The sequence below is a fragment of the Homalodisca vitripennis genome, chromosome 8, assembly GCF_021130785.1.
Source record: "Homalodisca vitripennis isolate AUS2020 chromosome 8, UT_GWSS_2.1, whole genome shotgun sequence".
Lineage (NCBI taxonomy): Eukaryota > Metazoa > Arthropoda > Insecta > Hemiptera > Cicadellidae > Homalodisca > Homalodisca vitripennis.
Genome location: NC_060214.1, coordinates 95,832,450 through 95,859,870, shown reverse-complemented (window position 1 = coordinate 95,859,870; position 27,421 = coordinate 95,832,450). Strand labels below are relative to the sequence as shown.

Below are 27,421 nucleotides of genomic sequence, written 5' to 3'. Positions count from 1 at the left end.
TATGAACTGTTTCTTTCATGTAATTTTATGGCCGGTTTTAAATTTATTTGTATGGCACTCAGGCTATAATTGCTGTATTTATTTCATATTTGCCAATATTTATTAGTTACAAATACATTTTTTTGAACTCCTTATTGCACTCAGTCCTAGAGCTGCACTTGTTGCAGAGTCATAGGATATTCAGGATTGGTAAGGCTGGGAGTTGAGATCCCATGAAGTGGTATGTGAGGCTCTATAACTCAGTGATATCATTGTGGAAGGGGAGGATAATGAAAATGAATGAAATATGCCTTTATTCAAGAGGCAGGGTTAGGGCTATTTAGCCCTCTCTACCACTCAACCTCAATACAATGAAGATATGAAAGGAAATAAGCGACTTCAAATCTTATATGCACAAGTACATAATTATTTAGTAACTAATAAATTTTCCTCCAGGAGGGTTCACCTCCGGCTGGTTTATACCATTCCCTTAGTGTTAAGGTTAGAATTTCCTTAGTTTTAAAGGCTGTTGTTAGCTTAAACATGAGTGAGTACTATCCCTTACCCAGGAACAGGATAGATATGTTCCAGTGGGTTATTACAACATTTGTAGGAAAACACTATTTATTGAAGAAAATAACGTTGTTTATTAATAACTAAATGTTAGATATTGTGTGTATTACAAATTGTTTCTTTCAGCCACAATTTTCAAGGTTACTGTTAAATTACTAAACTTATAAAAATAAGAAATAAACTGTAATCTGCCATAACATTGTATTTTCAGAACCACATTTTTTAAAAAACATAAACAAAAAAACATCTGATGGATTAATTATAAAAGGCAAAATTAAATCAATCATATGTATCAATTCTCCCCCCCTAAACTTCACATTTCAATAGCTGGTCAACATGCCTCCTCCAAACACTTCCATCGTCCATTTTAACTTTGTACAGTAGCGAACTTTCTTTTTCCATAATTGTTCCAAAACTCCACTAGTATCTTGATTGGTGTAATCTCGAGCCTGTACTCTGTCTCCCACCTGAAATTGTCTGCGTACGATTCGTGCAACTTCTTGTGCATTTTTGCTATCTGGTATAATAGCTCAAGTGAGTTCGAACACTTCTTCCAAACATAAGTTTGTATGAGTTTGAGCCAGTTGTGTTTGGAGATTGTCGAAGTTGCATCAAAAGCCTGTATAATTTTAGCTCAATCTTTCCCCCCTCATCTTCCATTGCCCTCAGTGATTTTTTTACTGTTTGGAACATAACGCTCAGCTTGTCCATTAGACGAAGGATGGTAGGGAGCTGGTAGTTTTGTGTACAACACCATTAGCAGATAAGAACTGGCGAAATATTGTAGATGTAAATTGGCTTCCATTGTCTGAAACTAAGACCAAAGGAAGGTCGAATGTAGAGAAAACATTTTTCTTAGCTCCTTCATACACCATTCTGCTGACGTGTTTTTAGTAGGGATTACTTCAACCCACTTGGTAAAGGCGTCCACAACAATGAAATACCACTGACCTTGTATCGGGCCAGCAAAATCTATGTGTAATCTCTCCCATGGTCCTTGAGGGGTCAGCCATGGATGATTCGGTGTCTTTTGCAGGTTGATTTTGTTTTAGTCGACATTGTTTACATGTACGTACCATTTGCTCAATATCTCTGTCAATACTTTTTCCACGTGCAAAAACTTCTAGCAAGGATTTTTCATCTTCTCCATGCCTAGATGTCCAACATGTAGTTTCATTTAACACTGAGTGTTGTAAAGCTTCTGGAATCATTATCCTGTAGCCCTTGAATATGCAACCATTTTGTAGTGTTAGTTCGTTGTCGTGGAAACCAAAAGGTTCGAACCGTCTCTCCTGTTTCAAGGGCATGTAGTACTGGTTGTAAATATTTATCTTGAGCAGTTGTTCTGGATATAAGCATACTGTCAATCTGCAATGAATCAAGTTGATTAAGTTTGAAAAAGGCTGCAATCGTCCACAAAGTTTTGTAGTGCTATGTTCAGTAGGAAAACGAGACAAAAAGTCAACGTTGGCATGGTCAGAGGTTCTTCTATATTCAATTGAGTAGTCAAAACCTGATAAAAAGTGTGCATAATTGAACAGTCTTGTAGCAGATATTGTTGGAAGGGTTTTGGTGGGACTGAATATTGACACTAACGGTTTATGGTCAGTCACTAAAATGAACTTTCGCCCGTAGCAGTAAGGGAAAAATTTCTTGAGTCCCCAGTAAATACCTGTTGCTTCCTTATCAATTTGACTGTATTTTTGTTCACATTTGGTCCAAAGTGCGTGAGGTAAAACTAATTGGCCTCTCACTTCCATCGCTGTATCGATGTGAAAGACAGGCTCCAAGGCCCACTGGAGACGCATCGGTTGCAAGCACTAATGGGAGTTCTGGATTGTAGTGGACAAGTACATTGTTACTGGTTATTTCCGACTTAACCTTCTGAAAGCTTTCTTCACATTTTGAAGTCCACACATAACGGTTGCCTTTCTTCAGTAAATTATTGAGTGGGTGGAGGATTGTTGCTAAATCTTTGATGAACTTGTTGTAATAGTTTTGCCAGACCGAGAAATGTTCTAAGTTCACTTATGTTTTCCGGTCTTTTGCTGTTCATGATAGACAAGACTTTGTCTTTGGTTTTTGTGAAGTTCCTTGAGCATCAATGACATGCCCAAGATATTGGATACTCGTTTGAAAAAAAACTTGCATTTATCTCGGTTCATCTTTAAGTTATTGTTTCTTAATCGTTCTAGAACTTTTACGTAATCTAGCCAATAATTCGGTACTTTGGGATTATACCGACCACACCAGTATGACGAACACAAAAATAGAAATTTATAGAAACAAACATGATAGAACGAAAAAACAACTCTTCAATTACAAAATTACAAACTTACAAGCATTTCCAGGTATTGTGATCGGTATTGTTGTCGCTGTTATCTTATCTTTCTCGAGAATCCTGATTACGGCAGGCCGCGCGGCATCACGTGATTTGCACGGTACATCATTGCCTTTCCATTACAATTTCAATTTATATTTCTGATTAGCCCTCTCTAGAATTTGATATTTTACTGATAGGTACTATCTCGAGGGATGTTTTTTCTTTCGTCGACATCAGCGCGGGGCAGCACCGAAGGCCGGAGGCACTCGCATTTTGGGTGGCGGAATGTGATCAAGAATAAAAACAAGTTTTGAGGTGTTTTTTTAATAAAAAGTTTAGTTTGGTAAATGTTTGTTTTGTTGTTGAATTTTTGTGTTTTGGAGAAATGTAGAGGTAAAACACGGAAGTACAACAAAGCGATGCACCAGCTGAACGGGCGGCGAGACTCTGCAATCACGTTATCTACTAGACGCTCGACTTTTGACCTCTGTCTGAGGATGGGGAGGTTTTTTGCGATAAGACAATTCCTGTTTTATATTGACGAAATATTGTTCTACGCTAATCTAGTAATCAGTAGAAACGAAATGTGAAATAACGATTCATGTCTGGGTGTGGTCGGTATAATCCCAAAGTACCAATAATTCTTCAGCTGTTTTAACCCTGAACGATAATATCGTCAAAGAAACATTGTACACCAGAAAGTCCCTGCAAGGTTTTGTCCATGAATTGTTGCCAGAGAGATGGTGCTACCTTCACCCCAAACATCAAACGATTTACTTTGTACATACCTTTATGGGTGCTGAGTGTCTGCATGTGTGTGCACTTTCTTCGTCCATTTTCATGTGGAGGTAAGCATTAGAAATATCCAAGTACAAAAATAATTTTCCTCCGTTCATTTGAGAGAAGATTTCTTCAATCCTGGGTAATGGATGGTTTTCGTCTTTGATCACTTGTTTAAAGTCACTTTATAGTCAGCACAAATCCGTGTTTGACCGTTCGGCTTGACAACAGGTACGATGGGTGGTTCCCCAGTCTGAATGATCTACTTTTGTTATGATTCCACATTCTTCTAGTCTCGTAAGTTCATTTTCTACTTTACTTCTTAGGGAAAACGGTACTTGTCTTGGTTTTACAAATATTGGCGTCGCGCCATCAGTAAGTCTAAAATGTCCCAGATATTCAGGTATAACACCAATTTTTCCATCAAATAAGTCACTAAATTCACTTAACAAGCTTCCTAGATTTGAAGTCTTGACTCGTTGTAAGACTTTTAATCTCACCCCAATCTAATTTAACTTCTCTCAACCAGTCCCTTCCGAATATGGCGTCAACGTTTTGATCAATTAGGTAAAGTTTTCCAACAAACTTCTGAGTCTTGTACGTGCATTTAACAAATGTTACTCCTTTCGGTTTTTATGGTTTCTCCTGTATAAGTTCGAAGTTCAATGTTAGTAGAAAATATTTTCTGTGGGATGGCAAAGCTTTTTAAAACTCGTTGTAAGACATTGTACTAAGAGCTGCACCATGTCTAATTCCATGGGTAATGTCTTGCCTTCGATGTTGATGTTAACCATAAATTTGTCATTATTTTCTGTCACTAATTACATTAATCTCATATTCATTCTCACTATTCAAGTCACTTTTGTTTTCAGTTTGATGTTGTCCAGGTTTCATTTGTAATTGAGATTTACTTTGCAAACAAACACTAGCCATGTGTCCAACTTTTCCACATTTTTGACAAGTTGCATCTATGAATCTGCAGCTATTAGCACGATGGAGGGTGAACCACAACGATAGCATTTTCCTTTGAGCCTTTCAATGGCTGAATTTGTTGAACGTGGACTAAGTAGAGGTTTTGGCCGAGGTGAGACTCTCTTAGATGTGTTTTCTTCATTTGAATGTCTTTGCTGAACCTGATTTAATTCAATGTGTTCAGTACGTGTTCGGCTAACAGTCATACTTTCTGCTTTGGCAAGCTCTATAGCCGAAGCTATGTTCACAATGTCCTGATAGGTGTGTTTCTCGCGGTCTTGGAGTAATTTAGTCCGAATATCTATGTCTTTCAATCCACGAATTAAACTGTAACTTGAGAAATAATTCTGGAACTGATTTACCGCAACCACAATTGAAGTTACAGTTAATTGTCATCTTCTTGAGAGCCACCGAGAACTCACTAACTGATTCATGTTCTTGTAGAGTTGAGTCCGTGAAATAAATTTATGCGCAAGGCCCACTGGCTTGGTTTGCGGGTCGATAAAATCCTTAAGAAGCTGTACTAACTCGTCGTAATCTTTATCTAACGGGTCGTTGGGAGCACAAATATCGTACAGTTGTTGGTGCAGGTTGGGGAGTGAGAGCATGTAGCAATGTGTAAACTTTAGTTTTATCATAAGCGCTTTGATTCTTTAGTTTTAAAAACACTTCTAATCTTCTCACAAAATTTGAAATGGTTTCATCAGGGTGGTAGGGATTGAAATTTATATTCCCTGAAGTGTAGTTTGAAACCGTACAAACAGCTTCACTTGGAGATGAAGTAGATGTAATGTTTGTGTCTTTGAGATTGTGTACCATTTCTTGTAATTTTGTTGTAAGGTTTAAAATACTCATCCTCCACATTACATCTGTATTCTATTTCATGTTCTAAATAGTTTTCATCTGTCAAACAATCAATGCCATTCTGAACCTGCTTGTAACGTTTCCCAGTATTCAGTCACAGCCTTGATTTTTATATTTAGTTCGGTTTAATGTAGGGTTACCTTCAGCAAGTCTTTTGCCCTTTGAAAATTGGCCCTTAATAATAGATCGAGCTTTTTTTAGTTTTTGTAACTCTTCTTCTTCTTTAGTAATTTCTCCTTCTTTTTACCTCGTCGCCACTGTTAAATTACTAAACTTATAAAAATAAGAAATAAACTGTAATCTGCCATAACATTGTAATTTTCAGAACCACATTTTTTAAAACATAAACAAAAAAAAAATCTGATGGATTAATTATAAAAGGCAAAATTAAATCAAATCATATGTATCAGTTACTGAGGTGGATATAGTCATTTAATTTTCTTCTACAATGTCACTATTTGATCACTTTTTGTTTTAGTCCATTAAGAAATTATTCTATGAATTTTATAGTAGAACGCTGATTAGAGTTACTTTTACGTGAATGTTTTTTAATACTCTCAGATTTGAATAACTCTCTCCAATAAATTATTATTCTTTGACAAAACTTATATTTATGAACAACAATATTTCTTCATGATTTTTGTAGTCTTGTTATTCTTCAACTATAGATTCAGCTAAAATAATGTCTGTATATTTCTTAAAATAATATAAGTAAACAAAATGTTTCATAATAAATAATCCTGATGTATTTATATGAAATTAATTTGATTACAACTAGATAGCTGAAATTTTAATGTTTTTAACTTACAATAAATAATAAGCTAATTAATTAATGAATAAAAATACCATTCATTATTAATTTATTATTTGGTGGAGGACTCTAGATATAAAAACATAAAATAATATTCATAATTGATTTATTTTCTTTGATTTATTTTTGTTTTTGATCACATATTTGTTTTCCTGCTTATTTGAAATAAATGACTGATGTTTTGTAAAAAGTTGTTCTTAATTTTTTTATGTAATTCTTAAACTGACTTTAGATCATTTCATTTTTTGTATTCATTACATCCTGCAACTCAAATAAAATCTTAATTGGCATTTAACGTTACAATACTACCCCTTAGCTTCTTGTTCTAATCGTCTTGTTTTACAGATAAATGTATAATTATTGTTCTAACAGTTTAAAGTTTTAATTTCTTTAAATGTAGAAATATATACAACCCAATTTGTGCAACAGATAAAAAATAATTCTTATTGTATACTAGCATAGATTCTACAACATATAAATCTGTATTAAATTCGTTTACTAAAAGAAGCATTCACTAGACAAAATCCTAACTTATACAAATTATATGTATGTCCCCATAATCTTTTGTAAACTAAAAAAAAAATCTCTTTCCAGAGAGTTTAATTAGGGTGGAGGTGAAAATATTTCATAATTAATGTAAATCTTTTAATACACCTATAACACTTTAAAAACTAGGAATTTTTAATTAGAATATATTATAATTTCTATGATCACTCCCCAGTATTGAAAGATGGCTTGTTCAGCTTATCCTGAAATATATAATGTCAATTCTTTAAATATTTATTCTTTTGAACAGGGAAAGTTTTTTATACCACTCTCAAATTTTATTTATTTAACACAATGCTCTTCAGGAAAGTGTCTCAAAACCTAATTATTTTATTTAGTAAATAGTGAATAGCGTGTTGATATTGATCTAGATTACCTCTGAATTGTTGCATTAAAGCACTAAGATAAATATCCTTGTAATATTAAAGCAAACATTAAACAAGATGTCTGAGCATCGGAAAGGAATGTCAAATATTTGATGCTGCGAACAGTGGTTCTGTTAGCTAAGTGTAAATTTGACTACAGAATAAACACTGATGTTTCCATCTCTATTAGAACTCACATAAATAATTATTTCCTTGTTTTTATTTTATATTTTAACAAGTGAATTATTAAAAAAGTCTTTATTAAAAAAATGTTTATTTCTGTTTGCTTAGTTTATATGTTGTATTTAAATTTAAGCTGCATCCACACTAAGCAAACATTGGCGGCGAACATGTTTGCTAAAAATATTGTTCATCAATCTAAATATTTTTTGCAAAAATTGATTTCCGAACATGTATTTAAATGTTTATCAAACAAATTATGGTGTTCACTGTGAATTCTGCGTTTGCGTTGTCAGTAAAAAGTAATTGTGTGCGTCCACATGTACTTGCTTGTACTGTTGTTTCTGCTGCAAGTATAAGTCAGCAGCCATCAATGGCGTCATCGGTGGTGGCAGAGGTGGTACGATTAAGAAGACGATATGAATATAGTTATGAAGACTTATATATAATATACTTATATATGAATATAATTCACCACTATAGTGACTTGACAAATGGTTGCTAGTCCTCCAACTTTACTCAAATGCCAATTGTGAATTGCTAAGAACATTAATAGGTTCTGAAATTTCAAAACAGAAATAGGTGAATTGGCAGTCTCATTGTCTTATCAGGTGCACAATTGATGATACAAATATGTGTCTCTGATGTCAAAAGATGTAAAGGTTCGTCTTGAGCTTCTTCGTCACCGACTTTCTTTGGATCTCTTCAGACTAACATGACTCCAGATTCCAGGAGTCAAGTCTGAGACAGCGTCAGATACTAGATACTGCAATAAAAGGAAGGTGAAGTGGAGGAAATTCATCATTCAAATTTACTAATCTCTCGGTATAACCATTACCCCAAAGTATATTCATCTGAAAACAATTTTTAGCTACTACACTTGCACCATTGCAACCTTTAATGTACTTTTGCACAACTCTATATCAGTTTATTTCTGTGTATATTAAAAAGAAACAACAAAATTTACATCTTTTTTTACTGTTTGAAATCTTTAATTTTTAATCTAAGATTTTATAGGGACGCAATTTGTGCATTAATTTTTATAAGAATTTGATGTTAAAAGTTAATCAAAGTAATTAGAGAAATTTTTGAGAAAATTATCAATTTTCAAGTACAATTTTACATTAGCATAAATTTTTAAATTATTATGCTCTATATGTGTTACACCATTAGGATTTTTAAAGGTGGGTTTAATTTTATTTCTTTTCAATGGTTTTTATGGGCTAATAGCTCCCTGATAGAAAGCTATGAGAAGGTAACTCCCATCCACTAACAAATAGGCTACCATTTGCTTTACACGCATTTCATGTTTCTTTACTCAAATCATGGTCGATATATAATCCTCTAATGTTCTTCTCGCTAACATTGGTTCCATATTTTTTTTCAACTCAAATTAACTGTAGTAAACTAAAGTACTGTACAACTGTGTTCAAATATGTTCACAAGTTTCAGACTGTCCTTTTACATTTTGTCCTCAACATCAACAGAGTTGTTCCTTAAACCGGAAGAAACCTATTTGCCAAGTTTAAAATCTCTAGAACATTTCTATCACTAGTTATTACAGACACAGGCTGACAAATGGGAGTATTGACCATCCTTAAATCAATAGGGCTTTCCCTCGGTCTAAGAGGAATCTACCTACTAAGTTTAAAGTGTCAAGAACCTTTCTACCAAAAGTTATCGCACAGACGGACAGATGGATGGACAACAAAATTTTAAAAAGCACCTGTCGGGTCCGTACTAAACCAAAATATCTTAACACAACATTAACTGCGCTTGTAACTGAATGATCATTGTGCAGCCTTGATGCACGCCGTAGTGTTCGGTAACGTAACAGCCATCATCCAGCGGATGTACTCACGTCGTTCACTCTACCAGACCAAGTGGCGGGACCTCAAGGACTTCCTGACGCTCCACCAGATCCCTAAGGAGCTCAAGCAGCGCATGCAGGACTACTTCCAGACAATGTGGTCCCTCAACCACGGCATAGACATTCATGAGGTGAGAGAGGTACGTGGGAGCCACAATGCATGTGCCTGTGCATGAGCTAGACTGCCCGTTTTACCGATCTTTTGATCTTCTCTTATATCCAATATTATTATGTAGTAAAATCGTGTGCTAAACAAAATACCCCTGTGCAAAAACAAAGTTATACCTCCTGAATGTTTTAGAACATTTCATTTACACACTATTATGAAATGAAGTTTCTGGATGATCGAGTGAGATTTAAGTGTAGGCATAAACTCAGTCAACGGTTAGAAAATGAAATAGATAAAATGTAAACTATTAAAGCAGCTGCTTTGTTATATTTAATTTCACTAATTTATCCAAAGGTGAGATGCTTAAACAATATTATCCTAAAATTGATATAACTCTACCAAAAGAAGCCTTGCAGTTAATATTTATTTGCACTATTCAGTGAAAATTGAGGGGCATACTTTTCTTTAGTCACAGGAAACTCATCAGCAGCAAAAATACTGTGTTCAAAAAGTCAAAGAAATGATGTGTTACCATGTATTACTGAGTATTTGTATGTACTATTTTAAAAATCATCTTTTTGTCCAAACTTGACCTTATGTTGTATACATTAGTTTTCAATGTTGAAGATGGAGCTTGTATTGGCTACTGTTAACCTAATTACATTTAAAACACATAAACCAATACTTAAAACTTTTATTTTTGTGAGGCCCTTCGATAGCAAGGCTATCTTCTTTTGTGATGTGTTTGACAAAGATAGCCTTGCTATTGAAAGGCCTCACAAAAATAAATTTTAAGTATTGGTTTATGTGTTTTAAATGTAATTAAATTGGTTTTCAAGTACATGGGCAATTAAAGAAAAAAGTCAAAATAAAAATTAAGTGTATCGTTTTGAAATGTGAACCACTCAATGGTTTTTGAAACACTTTAATTCACATTCTATCACAAGCCAAGTTTTGTAACTGCTTCGTCTGAAATTACAGAAAAGTTTTACATTTTTTATAAACATACCATGTGATATATTGTTTTTATTTTCAACGGATAGAATGGCTTAGATTTTTTTTTATTAATATTTTTTCTATACATGCCATGTATTACACCTTTTTATGAAAGATGGGAAATATAAAATTTTCGTATATAACAGGACTAATGACTCTTGTCATACAAAAAGAGGCTATTTTTATTATTAGTGAGAGGAAAATAGTAAGCTGAAAGAAAGATGTTCCATTGCCAAGATTTACTTGAGCAAGATAATCATTGTTGTTACTACACAAATTATTTTTAATATAATGGTTTATTATTGTACTCAGTGTTGTTACTACAGAATAATGTTATTTTATGAAGTGTTGTTACATTAAATAACATACACCTGGACAAAGTGAACACAATGACTGTGGCAGATGGCTTAAGGCACAGTCAGTATGAAAATACTTCAGATAACTCAGTATAAAGCCATAGTGAAAGTGTTAAGAGACACATTAGTCAGCTGTGCGTATAGGACTCTGCTTTTACTCGTATCATGGGACAATGTTTAAAATGTGTTAAAAATAGGGACTCGTGTCAAATCCATTAATGTTTTACTTCCAAAACTTAGATTTTATTGTGTCGATGCTGATTAATTGTTAACAATACAATTATCTGTCAATACTGATAGTTTATCATTTATATTCAAAACAGAGTTTCTTATGTGGAAAATCTATACAGAATACACTTTATAAACAATTAGTATTAACGAATAATTATACTTACTTACTCTTACTCCCAGGGCCATTTATATCGGAGGTGATATTTAGCCGCACCAACAAAGCTCCTCCATCTTGAACGGTCCTCTGCATCTTCCTCTGAAGCGCCCACCTTCTCCATATCAGCCTTCACCTGGTTCCACCATCTCACTTTCGGTCTCCCACGGGGTCATCTTCCTTCTGGGTTACTGTACATTACCCTCCTCAGTTTGCATTCCTCTTCTCTTCTCATGGCCTGCCCAACGGAGTCTTCTGCACTTTATTTCTCCTATTACATCCGTACTATTGTAGAGCTCCCTGATTTCTCTATTATGTTTTCTTCTCCATACCCCTTGTTCATATGATGGCCCATAAATTTTACGTAAAATTCTATTCTCAAAAACTAGAAGCTTTTTCTCATCCTTCTTATTTAGCCTCCACGTTTCGGATCCGTACAAAAGCACTGGACATATAATTGTTTTGTATATTCTAGTTTTAGTTTTGTGAGAGAGAGATTTGGTTGAAAGTATCCTATTGCATGCATATACACATCTATTTGCTGAGTTGATCCTATTTTGTATCTCTGGTTCATCTGTGTTTTTATTTGATATTGTGACCCCAAGGTACTTAAAGTTCTCCACTTGTTCGAAAACATGCCCATCAATTTGTAGGGGTCAAATATAACGAATAATTATATTTTTAACAATTCATTAGCAATGAGAAAATGAAATCTAAGTTTCTGAAATAAAACATTTATGAATTTGAGACAAGTTCTCATAGTTAGGAGCCTAAGATATGCAGCTAGCAGTTGACTAGCATTTCCTCTTGAAACAAATACAAGTTTTCTTCAAAACAATTATTAATGATATTTCCACAATAAAAATCTTTTTGGAGCAAAATCTCATTTTTATTTCAAACTTTTTATTTAAATGTTTAGTTTTCTTTACAACTGGTGCCATTTTATAAGCACTTCAAATTATTACTACAAATGGTTTTAAATTATGACTAGACTTAATTTTGTCTAGTATATCTAGATGATTTAATCTTTTAACCCTTTGAGCTCCTCAGTCCACGGAGTGTGGACACAGGACATTTTCCTTTGCACTCCAGATAGTCTGGCAGGAGTAGTGTTCATACACTCCTCTGTCCACGGAGCGTGGACACCATTATTATTACCCACCACTCCTCACTTACCTGGACATGGCTTCCATTTCCACTCCAGCATGTTCTTGGCACTAACCTTCATCAACCTAATTAAAGGGCTATTTAAATGGACAATATTTAAATGGTCTTTTATGATAGAACTTTACTGTTTGATTTATCCTATCGTTTATTTAATATATTTTGCCATGTATTGGTTTTAAAAATATAATAAAAAGCATTATATAAAAAATAAAAATTATAAAAAAGGCAAACATTTACAACAAAAATTGTTTAAAATGAAATTAAAAGGGTATAATGAGCCCAAAAAACAATTGGTAGAAAAGAATTGACTAATTTATTATTTATACAAAGAATAATTACGAGCAAAAATAAAAAGCTTTTCAATAGTATGTAAACACTTATTGATTCTTGAATTTTTTTCAAGGTGTGATATCTTGGAAAACAGTTTCCAGGGTGTAGTCCTGGTTTTTCAGGATAGGTGTCACAAAACAATCGGGTTCTCTTCCTTTGAGATGAGTCCTTTCTCAAGGACAAAATTTCCCCTTTCTTTAATTTGGGGTTTTTCCTTATTACCTCGGGTAGATCTTTTCTATTCCTATTAATCGTGCCAGTAGTATGTACTTTCTTTTCATACAATTCCGTCGCAAGCTGAACACTAGTGTAGTATCTATCTGTAAAAATATGTATACCTTCTACACCTCCATATGCATTATGCAATTTTTCTAACATTGTTAACACAATTCTTGTAGTAACTAATAGTTCTGGCCTAACAAGTTGAGAAGTCATGGCAGACCTCATGTATGGTTCTAATGCACATATGTATCCTGATGTAGTGTCACTCACTACAAACACTTTAATGCCCCACTTTACGGGTTTGTCTTTATTGTATACTTTAAAAGTCAAGCGAACCTTAAAACCAATTGTACTCTCGTCCAAACTTACATTTTCTGAAGGGCAGAAATACCTTTGGAACTGTTTTTCTAAGTACATTAGAAACCTTTTTATTCTCCCTGATCTTGTCAATGTTCCTAATACAGGACTAGTGCTTTGTGGGGGCCTAATATGCAGAGCCCAAAAGAGTTGGAGAAATCTCTCCCGGGAAAATGTTTTTAAAGAATGGTTGAAAGTCCAAAAAATTGGTTGAAAAATATTCCTCTATCTTTGACTTTACATTTAATGACATACTAAGGATTACACCAATGAAAGCTTTAATCTCAGGCAGTGTGCAATCCACCCACGTGGATTATTTATTGGATGTGCCCTGAGGATGTTCTCATCCAGTCAGCTGGCACCCAGACTCTAGTAAACATATGTCTATATGTTTCTTATTTATATTTCAGATAAAATAAACAACCTCAAATAACCATACATTTATAAATAAAATAATGTACTGGCATTAGTCTAGGTTACAAAGCAATGCTTAATTTCACAGGTTAATAATGAACAAATAATTAAAATTGTAATTAATAAACCAGTATTGTTTAAATAATTAATGTAATTAATAAATAATAAATATTGTTTATTACGTAGTTCTGAAACATACCAACAATAGCAGCACTCTCTAAATGTAATACAAAAATTAAAAAAAAATTGTAATAATGTAACACACCACTGTCCACAGAGCGTGGACAGAGGAGTGCAACGACACGGACTTCGGTAAAAAAATTGGAGCATATAGGGAAATGACCTTTGTCCACGGACTGTGGACAGAGGAGTGAAAAGTATGTATCTGTGTTTCAGATTAGGAGTGCAAAGGGTTAAGTGTTATAATTGACTTATTGATTAATGTTCATTCTAATGCAAAGGATATTTCAATTGATACTTTATTACACTATCGTTATTCTTCAGAAATCTATTTATTTAACTTATTTGTCAGTAATGAAGTTCAGCTACAGTAGTTTGTTAAAGCTTACTAGACCAATTTTTCTCTTATTTTGCATGTTGGCTTGTAAAAAAACATGTTGAAAAGTATGCCAGTGTTTGCTTGTTCTTTTACAGCATTTTCTCTGTTTACAGTTTTGTGCTTATATTAAATAGTATATGTTTTGATGAGAATACTTTTGGTTCCCAACCAACCTCAACCACCTTCGTGTAAGACGATCTTGTAAGTACAAATTAATTTCATCTGACTTGGGTAATTTTTATGTGTTTATTGTATTATATTATATTTCTTATTTTATAATGCACCCTAATTAAATTTTTATATAATTTTACAATGTTGTACTTATTTTTAAAATTAATTATTAAAGTTGCTTTTAATTTAGAATAGATGCAAGAATTTTTTGCATCAAATTCGTGTTTTTCTCGTTTATTTGACAATTGTTAACATTTGTATGATTGTATGCATGCGTTTGAGATGCATGTTTACACTCATAAATTTATTATGCTTATAATTATTTTCTTTAATAATGAAAATTTGATGCAGCATATATTTTAATTCTTTACAGCAAAAGCTGAGTGTCTTAAAAATTATGTTCCTAGCAAATGCGTTAATTAAAGCTAAATTATCAATATGTCAACCTGAGAGATTTATGTTGAAACTGATTCAAGAGATTGCAGTTTTATTTGGCTACACTAATACGCTGCTAAATGTAAAATTAAAAATCTTCACAACCCTAAAGTTACACATAACATAAATGGGAAGGATTGATTCAATACGAATGTGGAGTTCAACTCCATATCACATTCTGCTTACTCTAGCATCTGAAATTTGTCACTTCCACAGACTTGACTCTTGGAATCTGGAGTTCACGCTCATCTGAAGAGATCCAAACAATTGGTGGTGAAGCTGTTAAAAATAAACTCTTTATATCGCTTTGAAATCAGATATGCCTAGACTACAAAAGGGGTCGGTCTGACCACCTATCCATTGTAATCTAGAAGAAGAAGTTTTCTCATTATCTCATCAGAATTGAGTGCACAACCATGTTTTAAACATGATCCCAAATCATGGTAGAGCAATTGGGTTCAGCTGCATTTCACCTTCCACTTTTGGTTCTTTTCAGGCAAATTTGGACCAGATTACAGAAGTCAAGTCTGTGGAGCATCAGATCTCAGATGCTGGATTAAACGGAAGGTGAAATGGAGCTGAATCAAATGTTACCCTGACACTTTCAAAAGACCCCTTTTATCAAATTTTCTTTCAATGGGCAAAATGTTAATGTACCATCTGATGATGATCCTGATAACACGGACACTGAGCACTAAATACTCCATCAGTCCTAATTCAGCTTTGACTCTTGACTGCTTTCTGTATTACTTTAAAATGGTGGCTACTAAAGTCTTTAGAGGTACCCAGCAGGGATCATTTCTGGCTGGTTTATATCTTCCAGTTGAACCTACCACTGGACAAAGCAAAAGCCGGTGTCACTTAAATCTGGGCAACTTTATGGATGTCCAGGAGCGGCACATCACTAACTACAAATGTTGAGATTCTGGGTTGCAAAGGGCAAGGGTGGTTGATAGGGCTAGTCTACTGCGGGAGATGAGTGTCGGAGTTTAGTGGGGTTTATTTTCTAACTATCAGAGGTTCTTGCTAGCCTCAATAAGGGTGTGCCACCCCCTGCCTGCTTTGACTAGAGAGGCTGGTTCACAGCTAGCCTCCCCTCCTTCTGGGGGGACATGACTTTGAGATTAATGCCCTAATTCTTCCTCATGGATCTCGATAGGAGGCGGCCCCTCCCCCGTAATCTTACCCATCCTGAATGTCCTGTCACTCCAGAAGCAGCGCTAAGGTTCTTACAGGACTAAGTGCAATTTATAAGCTTCTTTTCCTAAGAGAACAAAAACAAAAAAAAGTCTTTAGAGGATCCACATTTTATTCATTTATTTTATTCAATAAAAGTTTCATATTGTGTTTACACTAGCAGAGCTAACATTAACATGTGAATTGTCAGTGTAGTCTAGTCAATCCTAAAAATAAAATAATATAAAATCAAACATTATCTAATAATTATGATTTAAGACATACAAGAAATTGAAATATCAACTACTTAAATACTCTTCAACCATAATAGAATGCCCAGTTTATGGGGTAACAGTTTAGGGATGTTTTAAATGACTGTATTGAGCATACATGTTTTTAAGACTCTGACAATTTATTTTAAAGTTTTAATGCAGAATAATACACTTCCTCCTCATACAGTTAAAGCTGATGCATAGGTAGTGTAGTATCTGATTTCTTTTGTTGTTGAAGACAATATTTGATTTTTATGGAACTACTCACTATTGGACGTAAAAACTTAATACTTCAAAGATGTATACAAATGGAAGGGTCAAAATATTCTTATTAATGGAAAATTGTTTACATGACTGTCTGGATCAGAGTATAAACATAATTCTTATAATTCGTGTTTGCAATTTAAACACAGTTTTTGAGTTTGGTGAATTTCTCCAAAATGTCATCCAATACTTCGACTTGTACCATCAAACTGAATACATCAATGCTACTGGATCATTTGCTAAATTTTTGGCATTTAGAATTCTTTCTCTAGGGAAAAAAGTGAGATTCTTATCCAAGTCTTCTGATCAAAGACTATATTTTTGATAATTCAGACTTGTTAAAGTCCACTGATGGTCATACACGCTATCATAGTCATATCTACTTGATAAGGATCTTCTAATGTTTACACTAATTACGAGTATTCTTACACTGTATGATGACAAAACAGTTACATTTCAAAAGGTAAATTATACATGTTCTGTGATAGTAAACAGCCCCATTTGTGTGACCCTCAAGCCCCTGTTTTTGGAGGGTATTTTGTACCTCCTAAACCACCCAATTTGTCAGCCCTCCAAAATAATTTTCTATATACGAGTACACCACTAAGCTATGTGAAAAATTCAATAACAACAAATATTTCAAAACTAATCTATATGAGTATACTTCAAGCTTGATTTACTTGATTTACAATGCCAAGGCAAAGAATTCTTGAATCGTGCAGACTGGTCATTCCAAAAGCCAGTTTTAAAGTTGTTTTTAGTGTTTCTTGTAAGACATAATAAGACATTTTATTTATCCTTCAGCATGTTACATACATTGCAATAGATATTGTCATTCTCAGTTTTTATCCTTAGGTATACTCAAGGATTAGAAATTAGATATAATACAAGTACTAATATACAGATGAAATGTTGTACAACTTTTACAACTTCTTACTGGTACTTAATAGGCTACAACTTCATATCATATCTTTTATGGCTTTATAATATTCGTCTAATTTATAGAATGGATTTCTAGATAGCCAGTCATGTAACACTACTGAAAACTTTTTTCTCTGCTAGATGTTGCCATGCAGCAGGTAGACTATTGTACATTTTTAAGCCCTGATACTTATGGTAATTCATGGTTCTAGTTAACCTATACCTTGGTAATTCAAGCTTATTACTATTTCTGGTGTTATGGTAATGCGTCATGTTTCTTAAAAGGTATTTGTTAAAATCTTTCTTAACTAAAAGTAAAACGTCAAATATATACAAATTTACAATGGTTAAAATACTGGTTTTTACAAAAAGTGGTCTACAATGAGTTAATGGCTTAGAGCCAGTTAATATTCTTACTGCTTTTTTCTGCAGGATTAAAATCTTCTCTATGCCTACCCCATTCCCCCATACCACTAAACCATACCTTATAATACTCTCAAAAAATGAGTAGTAGGCCATTTGTACATAACTGGTAATTACATGATTCCTTAAATTAGCAAGTAAAAATATTACTCTAGACAATTTTTTACAAACACTATCAATGTGACATTTCCATGAAAGTTTAGAATCAATATTTATTCCTAACAAGGTAACTAGATTATTAACATCATGTTTTATATTTACAGATTTCAAAGAAACAAGTAACTTTTGAGTTTTATCTTTGTTTAATCGAAGGCCATTGATTTCAAACCAAGAGGTTGCCTCCAACAAAGTGCCCTCAGACAACAAATCAAGCTGTTCCATATTTTTATGTACATTAAGGAAAGAGGTATCATCAGCATAAATTGTGGTAAAGTTTAACAGAGAGTGTAGGCATTTCAGGTTCTGGTAGTGAGTTATAGAATTTCCGTCCTGCTTAAGATCGTTTTTTTTTTATAAATATATTCATGCATAACTACTGCTTGAATATACAGAGCCGTGACTGTCAAGATTTTGAGAATTTTGTAAGCCTCTCTACAGCTTTCCATTGGGGTGAGGCTGGCAATTGCTTTTATCGCTTTTTTTAAGTACAAGTATACTTTTGATGTTGTGCTCAAAGGTTCCTCCCCATACAATCAGGTCATATATGATGTGGGATTCTACCAAGGCATGATATGCTGTCTTAGCTGCCACAAGCCCTCCTATCTATTTCATTTCATGAACTACATAGACTCAAGAGCTGTTTCTTATTGAATATGTCAACATGAGCGGTCTAGGAAGGGTCAGCATCTATTGTTAAGCCAGAAATGTAGTTAGCTGTTCTGTAGAGATGTTAAGAATTTTCTGTATTTCTTGATGTTTGCAACTAAAATGGATTTGTGTTGTCTTCAATAGGTTTATTGCTAAATCGTTATATAAGAAGTAATGAAGTGCTTTATCTATTGTGTGTGTAATGTCAGAAATTAGACTTTGAACGTTTTCATTCTTAAAAAGCAAGGTGGTATCATCTGTACACATTACTGTCTCCACAGTTTTGCCATTTATAAAACAATAGTCATTTGTTAAAAGCACATACATGAAAGAACTCATGACTGAGCCCTGAGACACCTCTTTTCACCAATAGTGTCTTGGATCTGACAATACTGTTTATATTGCTGTTTGTTGTCTGAAATTCAATGACTTGTCTACGTCCTAAATAGCTGGTTACCCAATATCTGGCCCTGCCTTGAAATCCTAGTGCAACCAGTTTATTTAGTATTAATTTGTTACCCTAAACAGTCTAATGCTTTGCTGCAGTCTAGCAAAGCAGCCGAGACATGGTGTTTTCTTCTAATTGATCTGTAATAAACTCACCCAAGCTTGTAAAGGCACTAACAGTTGACTTCCACTTGAAAAATCCATACTGGTTCTTAGTTAGCAGATTGTTAATTTCAAGGTACTGCAGCATTTTTCTCATTGCAACTTTTTCAATTATTTTGGAAAATGTGGATAGGAGTGATATAGGTCAATAGTTTTTGTAGATCTGTAGATGAACCTTTATTATGCTTGGGGTAGATTTTAGATATTTTCAGGGCAGACTGGAATTGGCCCAAACTTAATGAGTGTTAGTGACTCTTTATAACTTGATTCAATCAGTAAGTGAGTATTATAAAGTAGTTTTATAGCTAGTTAAACTTTTAAATCTAGAGAATATTATAAAAATATTATAAGTATCAAAAGTATTAGTGTAAAAATTTTGCCTCTGAAACTTCATTTGAGTACAATTACAGGGTTATAATGAGATACAGAAACAGTTGTTCTATATTGTATTGTTTGTATGTGACATGTAGCTCAATTTTAGATTTGATGATAAGTCATTAAGATGATGAAAATGTATAGGCCTAGTCAATGTAAACCTTTGCATTGTCAGACCTCCTTCTTTTTTCTTACTGACAAAGAATTTTGTGTCCTCAGACACTGAAAGAGTTCCCAGAGGAATTGCGAGGTGATGTGTCAATGCACCTGCACCGGGAGATCCTTCAACTCCCGATATTTGAAGGGGCATCACAGGGCTGTCTCAAGCTGCTTTCTCTTCACATCCGCACCAACTTCTGTGCTCCCGGAGAGTATCTGATACATAAGGGAGATGCTCTCGGCTCCATCTACTATCTCTGTAACGGCTCTATGGAAGTCGTCCAGAACGAAATGGTTGTTGCCATTTTAGGTATTTTTCTTCTGTTACTTTAATAAAAAACTAGAAACATTTTTTGTAAGGTGTAACAATAATAAACTAAATTTAATTTTTTTAATCTGGAAATACATTGTTGATGTTGATATTACCAAAAATAATGTTGTTTAACTACGTATGTTAGCTAGGCAGTTAAGAATGATCCTGTTGTCATTGTAGGGAAGGGGGATCTGGTAGGATGTGACATCAGCATGTACTTGTCGACGGGAGAGAACGGGGGAAAGTGTCCAGGCGGACCAGCTCCCGACGTGGTGGTCAAGTCGAGTTGCGATGTGAAAGCACTCACCTACTGTGACCTCAAGTGTATCAACATGCAGGGACTTGTAGATGTCCTTCGTCTCTACCCCGAGTACCAGCAGGAGTTTGCCAATGACATCCAGCACGATCTCACGTACAACCTCCGCGAGGGTTATGAGATTGAGGTAAAGAATATTCATTAGTTTTAGAGTTTTCTTTCTAGGTTTACTGAAGACAGGCAACTGGATCATCGTACATATTAGATACAATTATATACTATTTTGGAATGGAACAAATATCAACAGCCCTCACAGGGGTACATAAAAGATAAACACAAGTATTCTAAATAACTGATATGTCTATAATTATCGTTTTCAAATACGCAGCAAGAGTCGGAGATGAACGGAGTGCCTTCGCTGACCCTCCCCTCCATCAGTGAGGATGATGAGAATGTGCCAGAGGAGGGGGAGACTTCCCCTCTCTCGCCTCCGACCAGATCTCCCATGCATGTAGCTGTCAGTCCAAGGCATGCCAAGTTTAACTCCAGGTAAAGATTTTTTTAACTATAACATTTTATTTCTGTGTTAGAACCAAGATTACGGTCATTGCAATGATGTGTTTTGCCTCATTTCAGGCTGGAGAGAAGGATAGTAGAGAAGGACATCGGGAGGAATAACGTGGACCGTTTGGACACTCAGGTGACATTCCTACATCAACATGTTGCAAATCTCAGTCAAGAGGTAAGGTAATTTAATTAGTGGTCTTTTAACTAATTCATGTACATGGTTTATTTTCAACAAAATTTTTACATTTTATCCAAAAACCAGAAATTACGGAAAATCACGCTATTTAGCTGCTCAAGTTGTATGTATCAAGAACTTTCCCCTTTAGAAATATTTCGAAAAATTTACTCGAATACCTATGTAAAATTTTGAAAATATTAAACTAAAAACAATTTCATACTAGTAATATAGGATGATACGATTTTCTGTTAGATCTTTCCCTTGCCCTCAGATAATTGGATCAAAAATTCAGATGATGAACAACATAAGACTTGTAAAGCAGAGAACACAATAGACTATAGATTAGTCAGTTTTTTAAATGAAATGTTGTTAACTTGGCTGATTATCTATTCCTATTTATGTTTTAGGTTGCAAAGTGTCTATGGCTTTCTCTACTTTCTTTCCTACAATTAATTCCTTAATTTGGACTGGAATTCTTTTCCTGTTATTGGTATTGCATGCTGAATTTGGGTTGATGTTGTTGTTTTAGAGTCTTTTCCACTATAGACTCTTTAATGGTAGTTCCATTTACCTGAACTTGAAGTTGATTAGGATTAGCTACAACTTTCTTTTCTATATTAATCATTTTCCAAAATGATTTAGGTTTGTTCTCAGCATTGTTGATGAAAGTTACGTTGCTGCTTACGTAATACTTTCAGTTTAAGATCATATTCATTTTTCCGTGGAGCTGTGACTCTTTTGTCTTCAACTTGAACTTGACCTGAGCAGAAATTACGTTCTAGAGCTTTGATGTAAGCATTCTTCAGACTTGTGCACTTTGTATCCCAGCACTGCTTCATTGTTTTTTGCTTGCAATAAAGTTCTTGAAAATCGGCGGACGTTATCTAGATTTTTCTGAATTGTGTTATAAGCTAGATCAACATCCTCAGCCACGAGAATGCTTTCCTATTTATGGTTTTTCAGATTTTCTTTAAATTTCACCTGGAAATTCCACAGAACTGTTAAAAGATCCTGTTATATTTGACTCAGCTCAAATTTGCAAAATTTCGGTCCTTTCATTTCCATGACTCCCTTTTGGCCTGGAATCCAACATAGTGATGATGTTTATCCTAATGAGGGAAGTATAAACAGCAGTCTGAGACAAATTAGAAGTCAAACACATACAGAGTCCAATGCCTTCAATATTTTTTGGGCTATCAGTGAAAATTTTTATTTTCTTGTCCATGAAGTTCCATCAAGACTCCTGCATTCATGCCACTTTATTATGGTCAACCTTGCCATGTTCTTCATGATTTAAGTTAGATGAGTGCTGTTTAGTGTTTTTGGGTAGTTATACTATTTTACAATTGTTCTATGATATGACTTTCAGCAATTTATCCAGAAAGTTTTACTCATTTCCCATAAAATAAAATTAATTAAACTTTACATTTGTTAGGTACGAAATGCCATCAATGCATTGCAAGAGTTGGCAACTACGAGTAACACTGTGGCCAACAACCGGTTTCCATTCCCGCTGCCTGCACATTCCAACCCGAACCTGCCACACGTACGTGGGAGTGACATCCCTTTACCCCGAAGTTCCTCGCACCCCCCGGACATGTTCTGCTGGGAGGATGAGGGTGACGCAGGAGCCGACCGGTCCGTCACTGACGCCCACACACAGACAGATCTCCCTCTGGAGTACTTCCGCCAGTTCGTGATTGACAACCGTCGGACAGTTTTGCAGTGGCTGGAATCCACTGCAGAGACTGAGACGAGTGTTTGTGTTTTCCGTGAGAGAGAGACGAGAGACAACCGTCACAGTAAGCCCCCCGATTGGCTGACCGAGCCCCTCCCACCTCCTGCCTCCTGGAACACCCACCACCACCGTTTCAGCGCAGGAGATGTCATAGAACGATCCTCTCACGTCTACCAACCCTTGCCTTCCTCTCGTTCTCTCAAGTTCCATCCATACAGCTGAACAATTACGATCCAGTCATATCATCCAGCAGTATTATAAGTATAGTGGAGAGTTTTATAAGACTATATTGCGAAAATTAACTATTTTCATATCATTCCTATTTCTTGATATTTAAGGTTTATTAGCTTACTCAGAAGTGATCAGTGTTTGTTATACTTTAAAGTTAATCTGTTGTAAATATGTAAAGTGTCTAAGGTCTTAGTTAAAGTCAATTTATGAATCTGAGTAACTTTGTCATAATAGTTATATCTCAGAGTTTATGTATTTAAAATATCAAGTTGAATTTTTCATGGATATTTGTTGTTAAAATTGAGAAAATGTGTGTGGCCAAGTAGTTTTTGCATTATATATTTTTAATCAACTATTTCAGATTATATTGTTTGTAAAGATATATTTAAATTACTATAATTAAAATATTTTTAAGAGATCGATGGTATTTAAGCAATAAAAATAATCCTTACATATGTATTTATACAAACCTCCTTGAAAAGCCTTGTACATATTATATTGGTAATTTACCACACCAAAAGAAAACTGCATATTTTTTCTCAATTTTTAAATAATTTCAGAACTTTTGATTCACTTTCTTTAAATAAAAAGTACAAGTAAAGTTATAATAACTGAAACAAAACCTGAATTGCATGATTTCGGCAATTTTGCAGAGTTTCAGACTATCTAACTATTTATATTCAAAAGGAAACTATTCAACAAAACACGGGGAAAAGTTGGATCACATCAGAATGTAATTTTATCCAGACTTAATCCAAGTCAAAGTTTGCAGCACTGATGCAAATTTGACCAAAAATCAGATCTTCCAATAATGGGATTTATTGATTTATTTTGAAATGTCCAAAATTAGCTTCCAAATTGTTTATTAAAATAATGATAAAAATGTCCATGCAGGAAAATTCTCCGGTTTAAAGATGATCAATGATTCAAGAGCATACAAAGTCTAGCAAATTTCTTTGTGGAAGTAAGAAATTGAATATTTGATTGATGTCATAAACATATAAAGAAACTTTCACATACTATAATTATTGTGTATAAAAAAAACTATGAAATGCTCTTTCATGAGAAATAGCAGTCTTAACTGTCATACTTAAAAACTGTTTATATTCACATATAGGTATTTCAATATACTTTATTCAATTCCTTAACAATTTAAGCAAATTTTGATTTCTGCCATTGCATCTTGTGCCACTTCAATCTACTTAGATAAAACAGAACTAAAAAGTACAACTTCACTCTCCATATTTATGAATGGAAGTTCCATAAACGTGCATGAAAGTAACATAACAGTATGATAGGTGTGTTTCATTTCATATAAAATTATGATTCTGTTCATTTAATCAGATCTAAAGCTTAATATTTTAATATTATTTTATAGCAACTCTCAAACTCCTCAATAATGTAGATAGTTTAGTTTCTCCTGTATTCGTTCTAAATAAAAATAACTGTAATAACTTTATAAACATAGTTTTGATAAAATTGGTTTAACTTGAATAGCTAAAGTGTTGTACTTCATTGTTTCAAATCATAAAAGGAGTATTTTCAACTTTTAAGCTAATGCTTTCAGGAATTCCTAAATTTCTATTTGTTTCATTTTATTTGCACTTTAAAATGAATTCTTTACATTGCGAGTAACATATTCAGAACAGAAACAAACTTACAAAACGGGAGAAAGGAATTATTTGTAAGACCACTTATACCTGCAGTACTCGCCATTATTTTATTAATTCCTCTCAGATAAGGTGGAGAAGGTATATGTTACTACTACGTCATCCTTCTTGTACTAGTGCAGTTTTATTGCTGCCTTGGAGAAGTGTCTTGGGACTCAAAAAACCTGTAGGTACTCTAAGATGAGATTGTGCACAATGAAACATTATTATAAGCACAACACACACTGTATTTTGCACAATGACACTGTATTTCTGAGTCAGACATAACCTCCAAGGTTACTCTCAATACTTGACCACTTGTAAATCAATCTGCACAGGAACTACAATCAGTTGTGCCAACAATACTTGAAGAGAAAGAGTATTGTGCCATCCCTCGGAAAGAGAAATTTACCAAGAATGGTGCATAAAAGATTGTTTAAGTACAATTTAAATGAGCAGAGTTATGTTAGTGAAAACACATCACAGATTTTAACTGACCAATGATTTTCCACTTTGTACCTAAGCCTTCATGTGAAAAATAGTTATATACTTCCCATCTTACCTAGCACAAGTGTCTACAAGTGTTTAAAACTTGTTAGCTGTTGTCACATGCCTTTTGTTTGTTTACATAGAAGGTATTTGAAATTAAATCTATAAAAATAATAATTATTATTACTGTTTATAGTCACTTGATGTTCTGATTGAAATTTTATTGAACACTTGTGTAAAAGACTACCTATTAAAAGTTTGTTGATCGAACTTTTTTGATAGCAAATGTTTTGATGGTTAAATTTAATTTGTAAAAATGTACCATACATTAGTGATTCTGCTTATTATTCCATAAGCTAGTTATTGACTCCTTACAACATTGTGTAGTTACGGCCTAGACTTGTACATCTACTGTATATACTACTTTGGTGCTATACTTCGCAACTTGTAAATATACCTTTTACCCGTTCCAAGTGGACAGAGAGTTTATATTTTAGTATCGTAAAAACCTTGTAAGTTGTTCATGATGTTAGGTCTATGTTTTTTACACAATAAATTTTATTGTAAATTTGTACGTTCTAGTGTTTGGACATTTTTATTGTTAGAACATTTGTGAAAACGTTTTGACTGGTAAGATTTCAGTTAAGTTATTTACTTTGTTATTTAGTTTTATTTAGCTGGCTGTGTTAATCGTATTGTTGTATCGTTGACGTAGTTTAAACAAAAATGGAAAAGTTTGTTATTTATTCCATTTTGTTTTTAGTGCTATTCTAAAATAATGAAGTGAAAGATTTGGACGTACAGTGGGAAACATAAAACCAAACCATTTTAGTGTTAGTACCAAGTTTAGCTCTCTGGAAGTAATTTCCATTACTTGAACCCAAACTGACATAAAGGTTATCCCCTCATCATTAAGTCAATAGTAAATAATATTTGTATTTAATAATAAAAACACTGCATTGTTAACTTGTTATAAATACCTCCCATAAAATAATTAATATGGGTTTCATTTCCTATTCAAAACATTTTAGAAATTAAAAATATAATAATAATGACCAACAGTAACAGATCTACATAACACAGTAATAGTCATCACTTTTAACAAATATTAACAAACAATCTTAGTGGTATTAGCAGAGAAATAATAATTAATATACCTAATATGGCCATAAAAAGTTCTATAACTTAGGTTTTAACAAGTTTCGAGTTATAAAATGGCATTTATTTCTTAACTTACTGTAATCACCTTAAATAATGAATTTGTTTATTTCAGTAAAAAATTTTTGAACAAATATATATATTTGAATTAATATTGTTACTACTTTTAAATTAAATAAAATAAAGAGTAAAAAGAGCGCAAAAAGTAATACAATTGTTCCAAATATTACAAAATAGTAAAACACTAACACAAAATATATATGGTAAAATATTGTATGGCGTTCATTTAAAAAAATTTGGTAAAATCAATTTGCAATAAAGCATTTTACAATATTGGATATATTACTCAATTATTTGAAATCAACTAATCCATGTTAAATTTTACAATGACTAAATTGTTCAGAAAAATATAGAACCTATGAATTGTTCATGGTTCAAAAGATTTTAATCTCATAATTTAAAAATATTAGATGTAGACATACTTTAGATATAAAAAAAGCATCCAAACATTAATACTGACCAATCTCAAGAGTCAGACTTTGGATCTGATCTTTGTTTGTTCTGTTTCAAGGGCATGGGAACCTTTCTAGCAAATACCTAAACGGTTCTTCTACGCATATGAGACTCATACTTACTAAGACCCCCTGCCATTTGTATTACATGATGCAGGTGCCAGGAGTTCAGCTCCTGCAGGGCCTTTTATTCATTAGTTCTTCTATATTTTCATTCAGTTCAATCATTACTCTTCCTTCTTTAAATGTCTTTGATCGTACTGATCATTATTATGATAAAGTCTTTCCAGGCATCTTCATTCTCCAGCACCCTCTAACAACGAATCTTACTATAAGGTGCTGCCTCCCTTTGCATCTCTCAGACTTTCACTTACTTAAGCAAACATAGTTTGCTGTTCATCCTCATGGTAGTACCAAAATTCTGCAGTTTGGCTTTTCCCTATCCTGAGAAGACAGCTGTGAAAACTTCCATGACCACTTAGTATTCCATGTTGCCATGTGCTCAAGCTTCAGATTGGAAATAATCCTTTTCTGCATCTCTTCTGCCATCCCCTCATGAG

At 33.8% G+C, this 27,421-nt stretch overlaps 1 protein-coding gene across 1 annotated transcript in view; it reads left to right on the top strand.

The window, feature by feature from the left end:
- Positions 1-26,554, top strand: part of LOC124368279 (potassium voltage-gated channel subfamily H member 8) — a 234,054-nt gene extending 207,500 nt beyond the window's left edge. Inside the window, exons 11-16 of the mRNA XM_046825553.1 lie at positions 9,195-9,403; positions 19,831-20,080; positions 20,264-20,526; positions 20,728-20,888; positions 20,976-21,081; positions 22,520-26,554. Of these exons, the coding sequence (XP_046681509.1) occupies positions 9,195-9,403; positions 19,831-20,080; positions 20,264-20,526; positions 20,728-20,888; positions 20,976-21,081; positions 22,520-23,044 (1,514 nt within the window). The 3' untranslated portion in view covers positions 23,045-26,554. The remainder of the gene's footprint in view (positions 1-9,194; positions 9,404-19,830; positions 20,081-20,263; positions 20,527-20,727; positions 20,889-20,975; positions 21,082-22,519) is intronic.
- Positions 26,555-27,421: the final 867 nt, after the last annotated feature.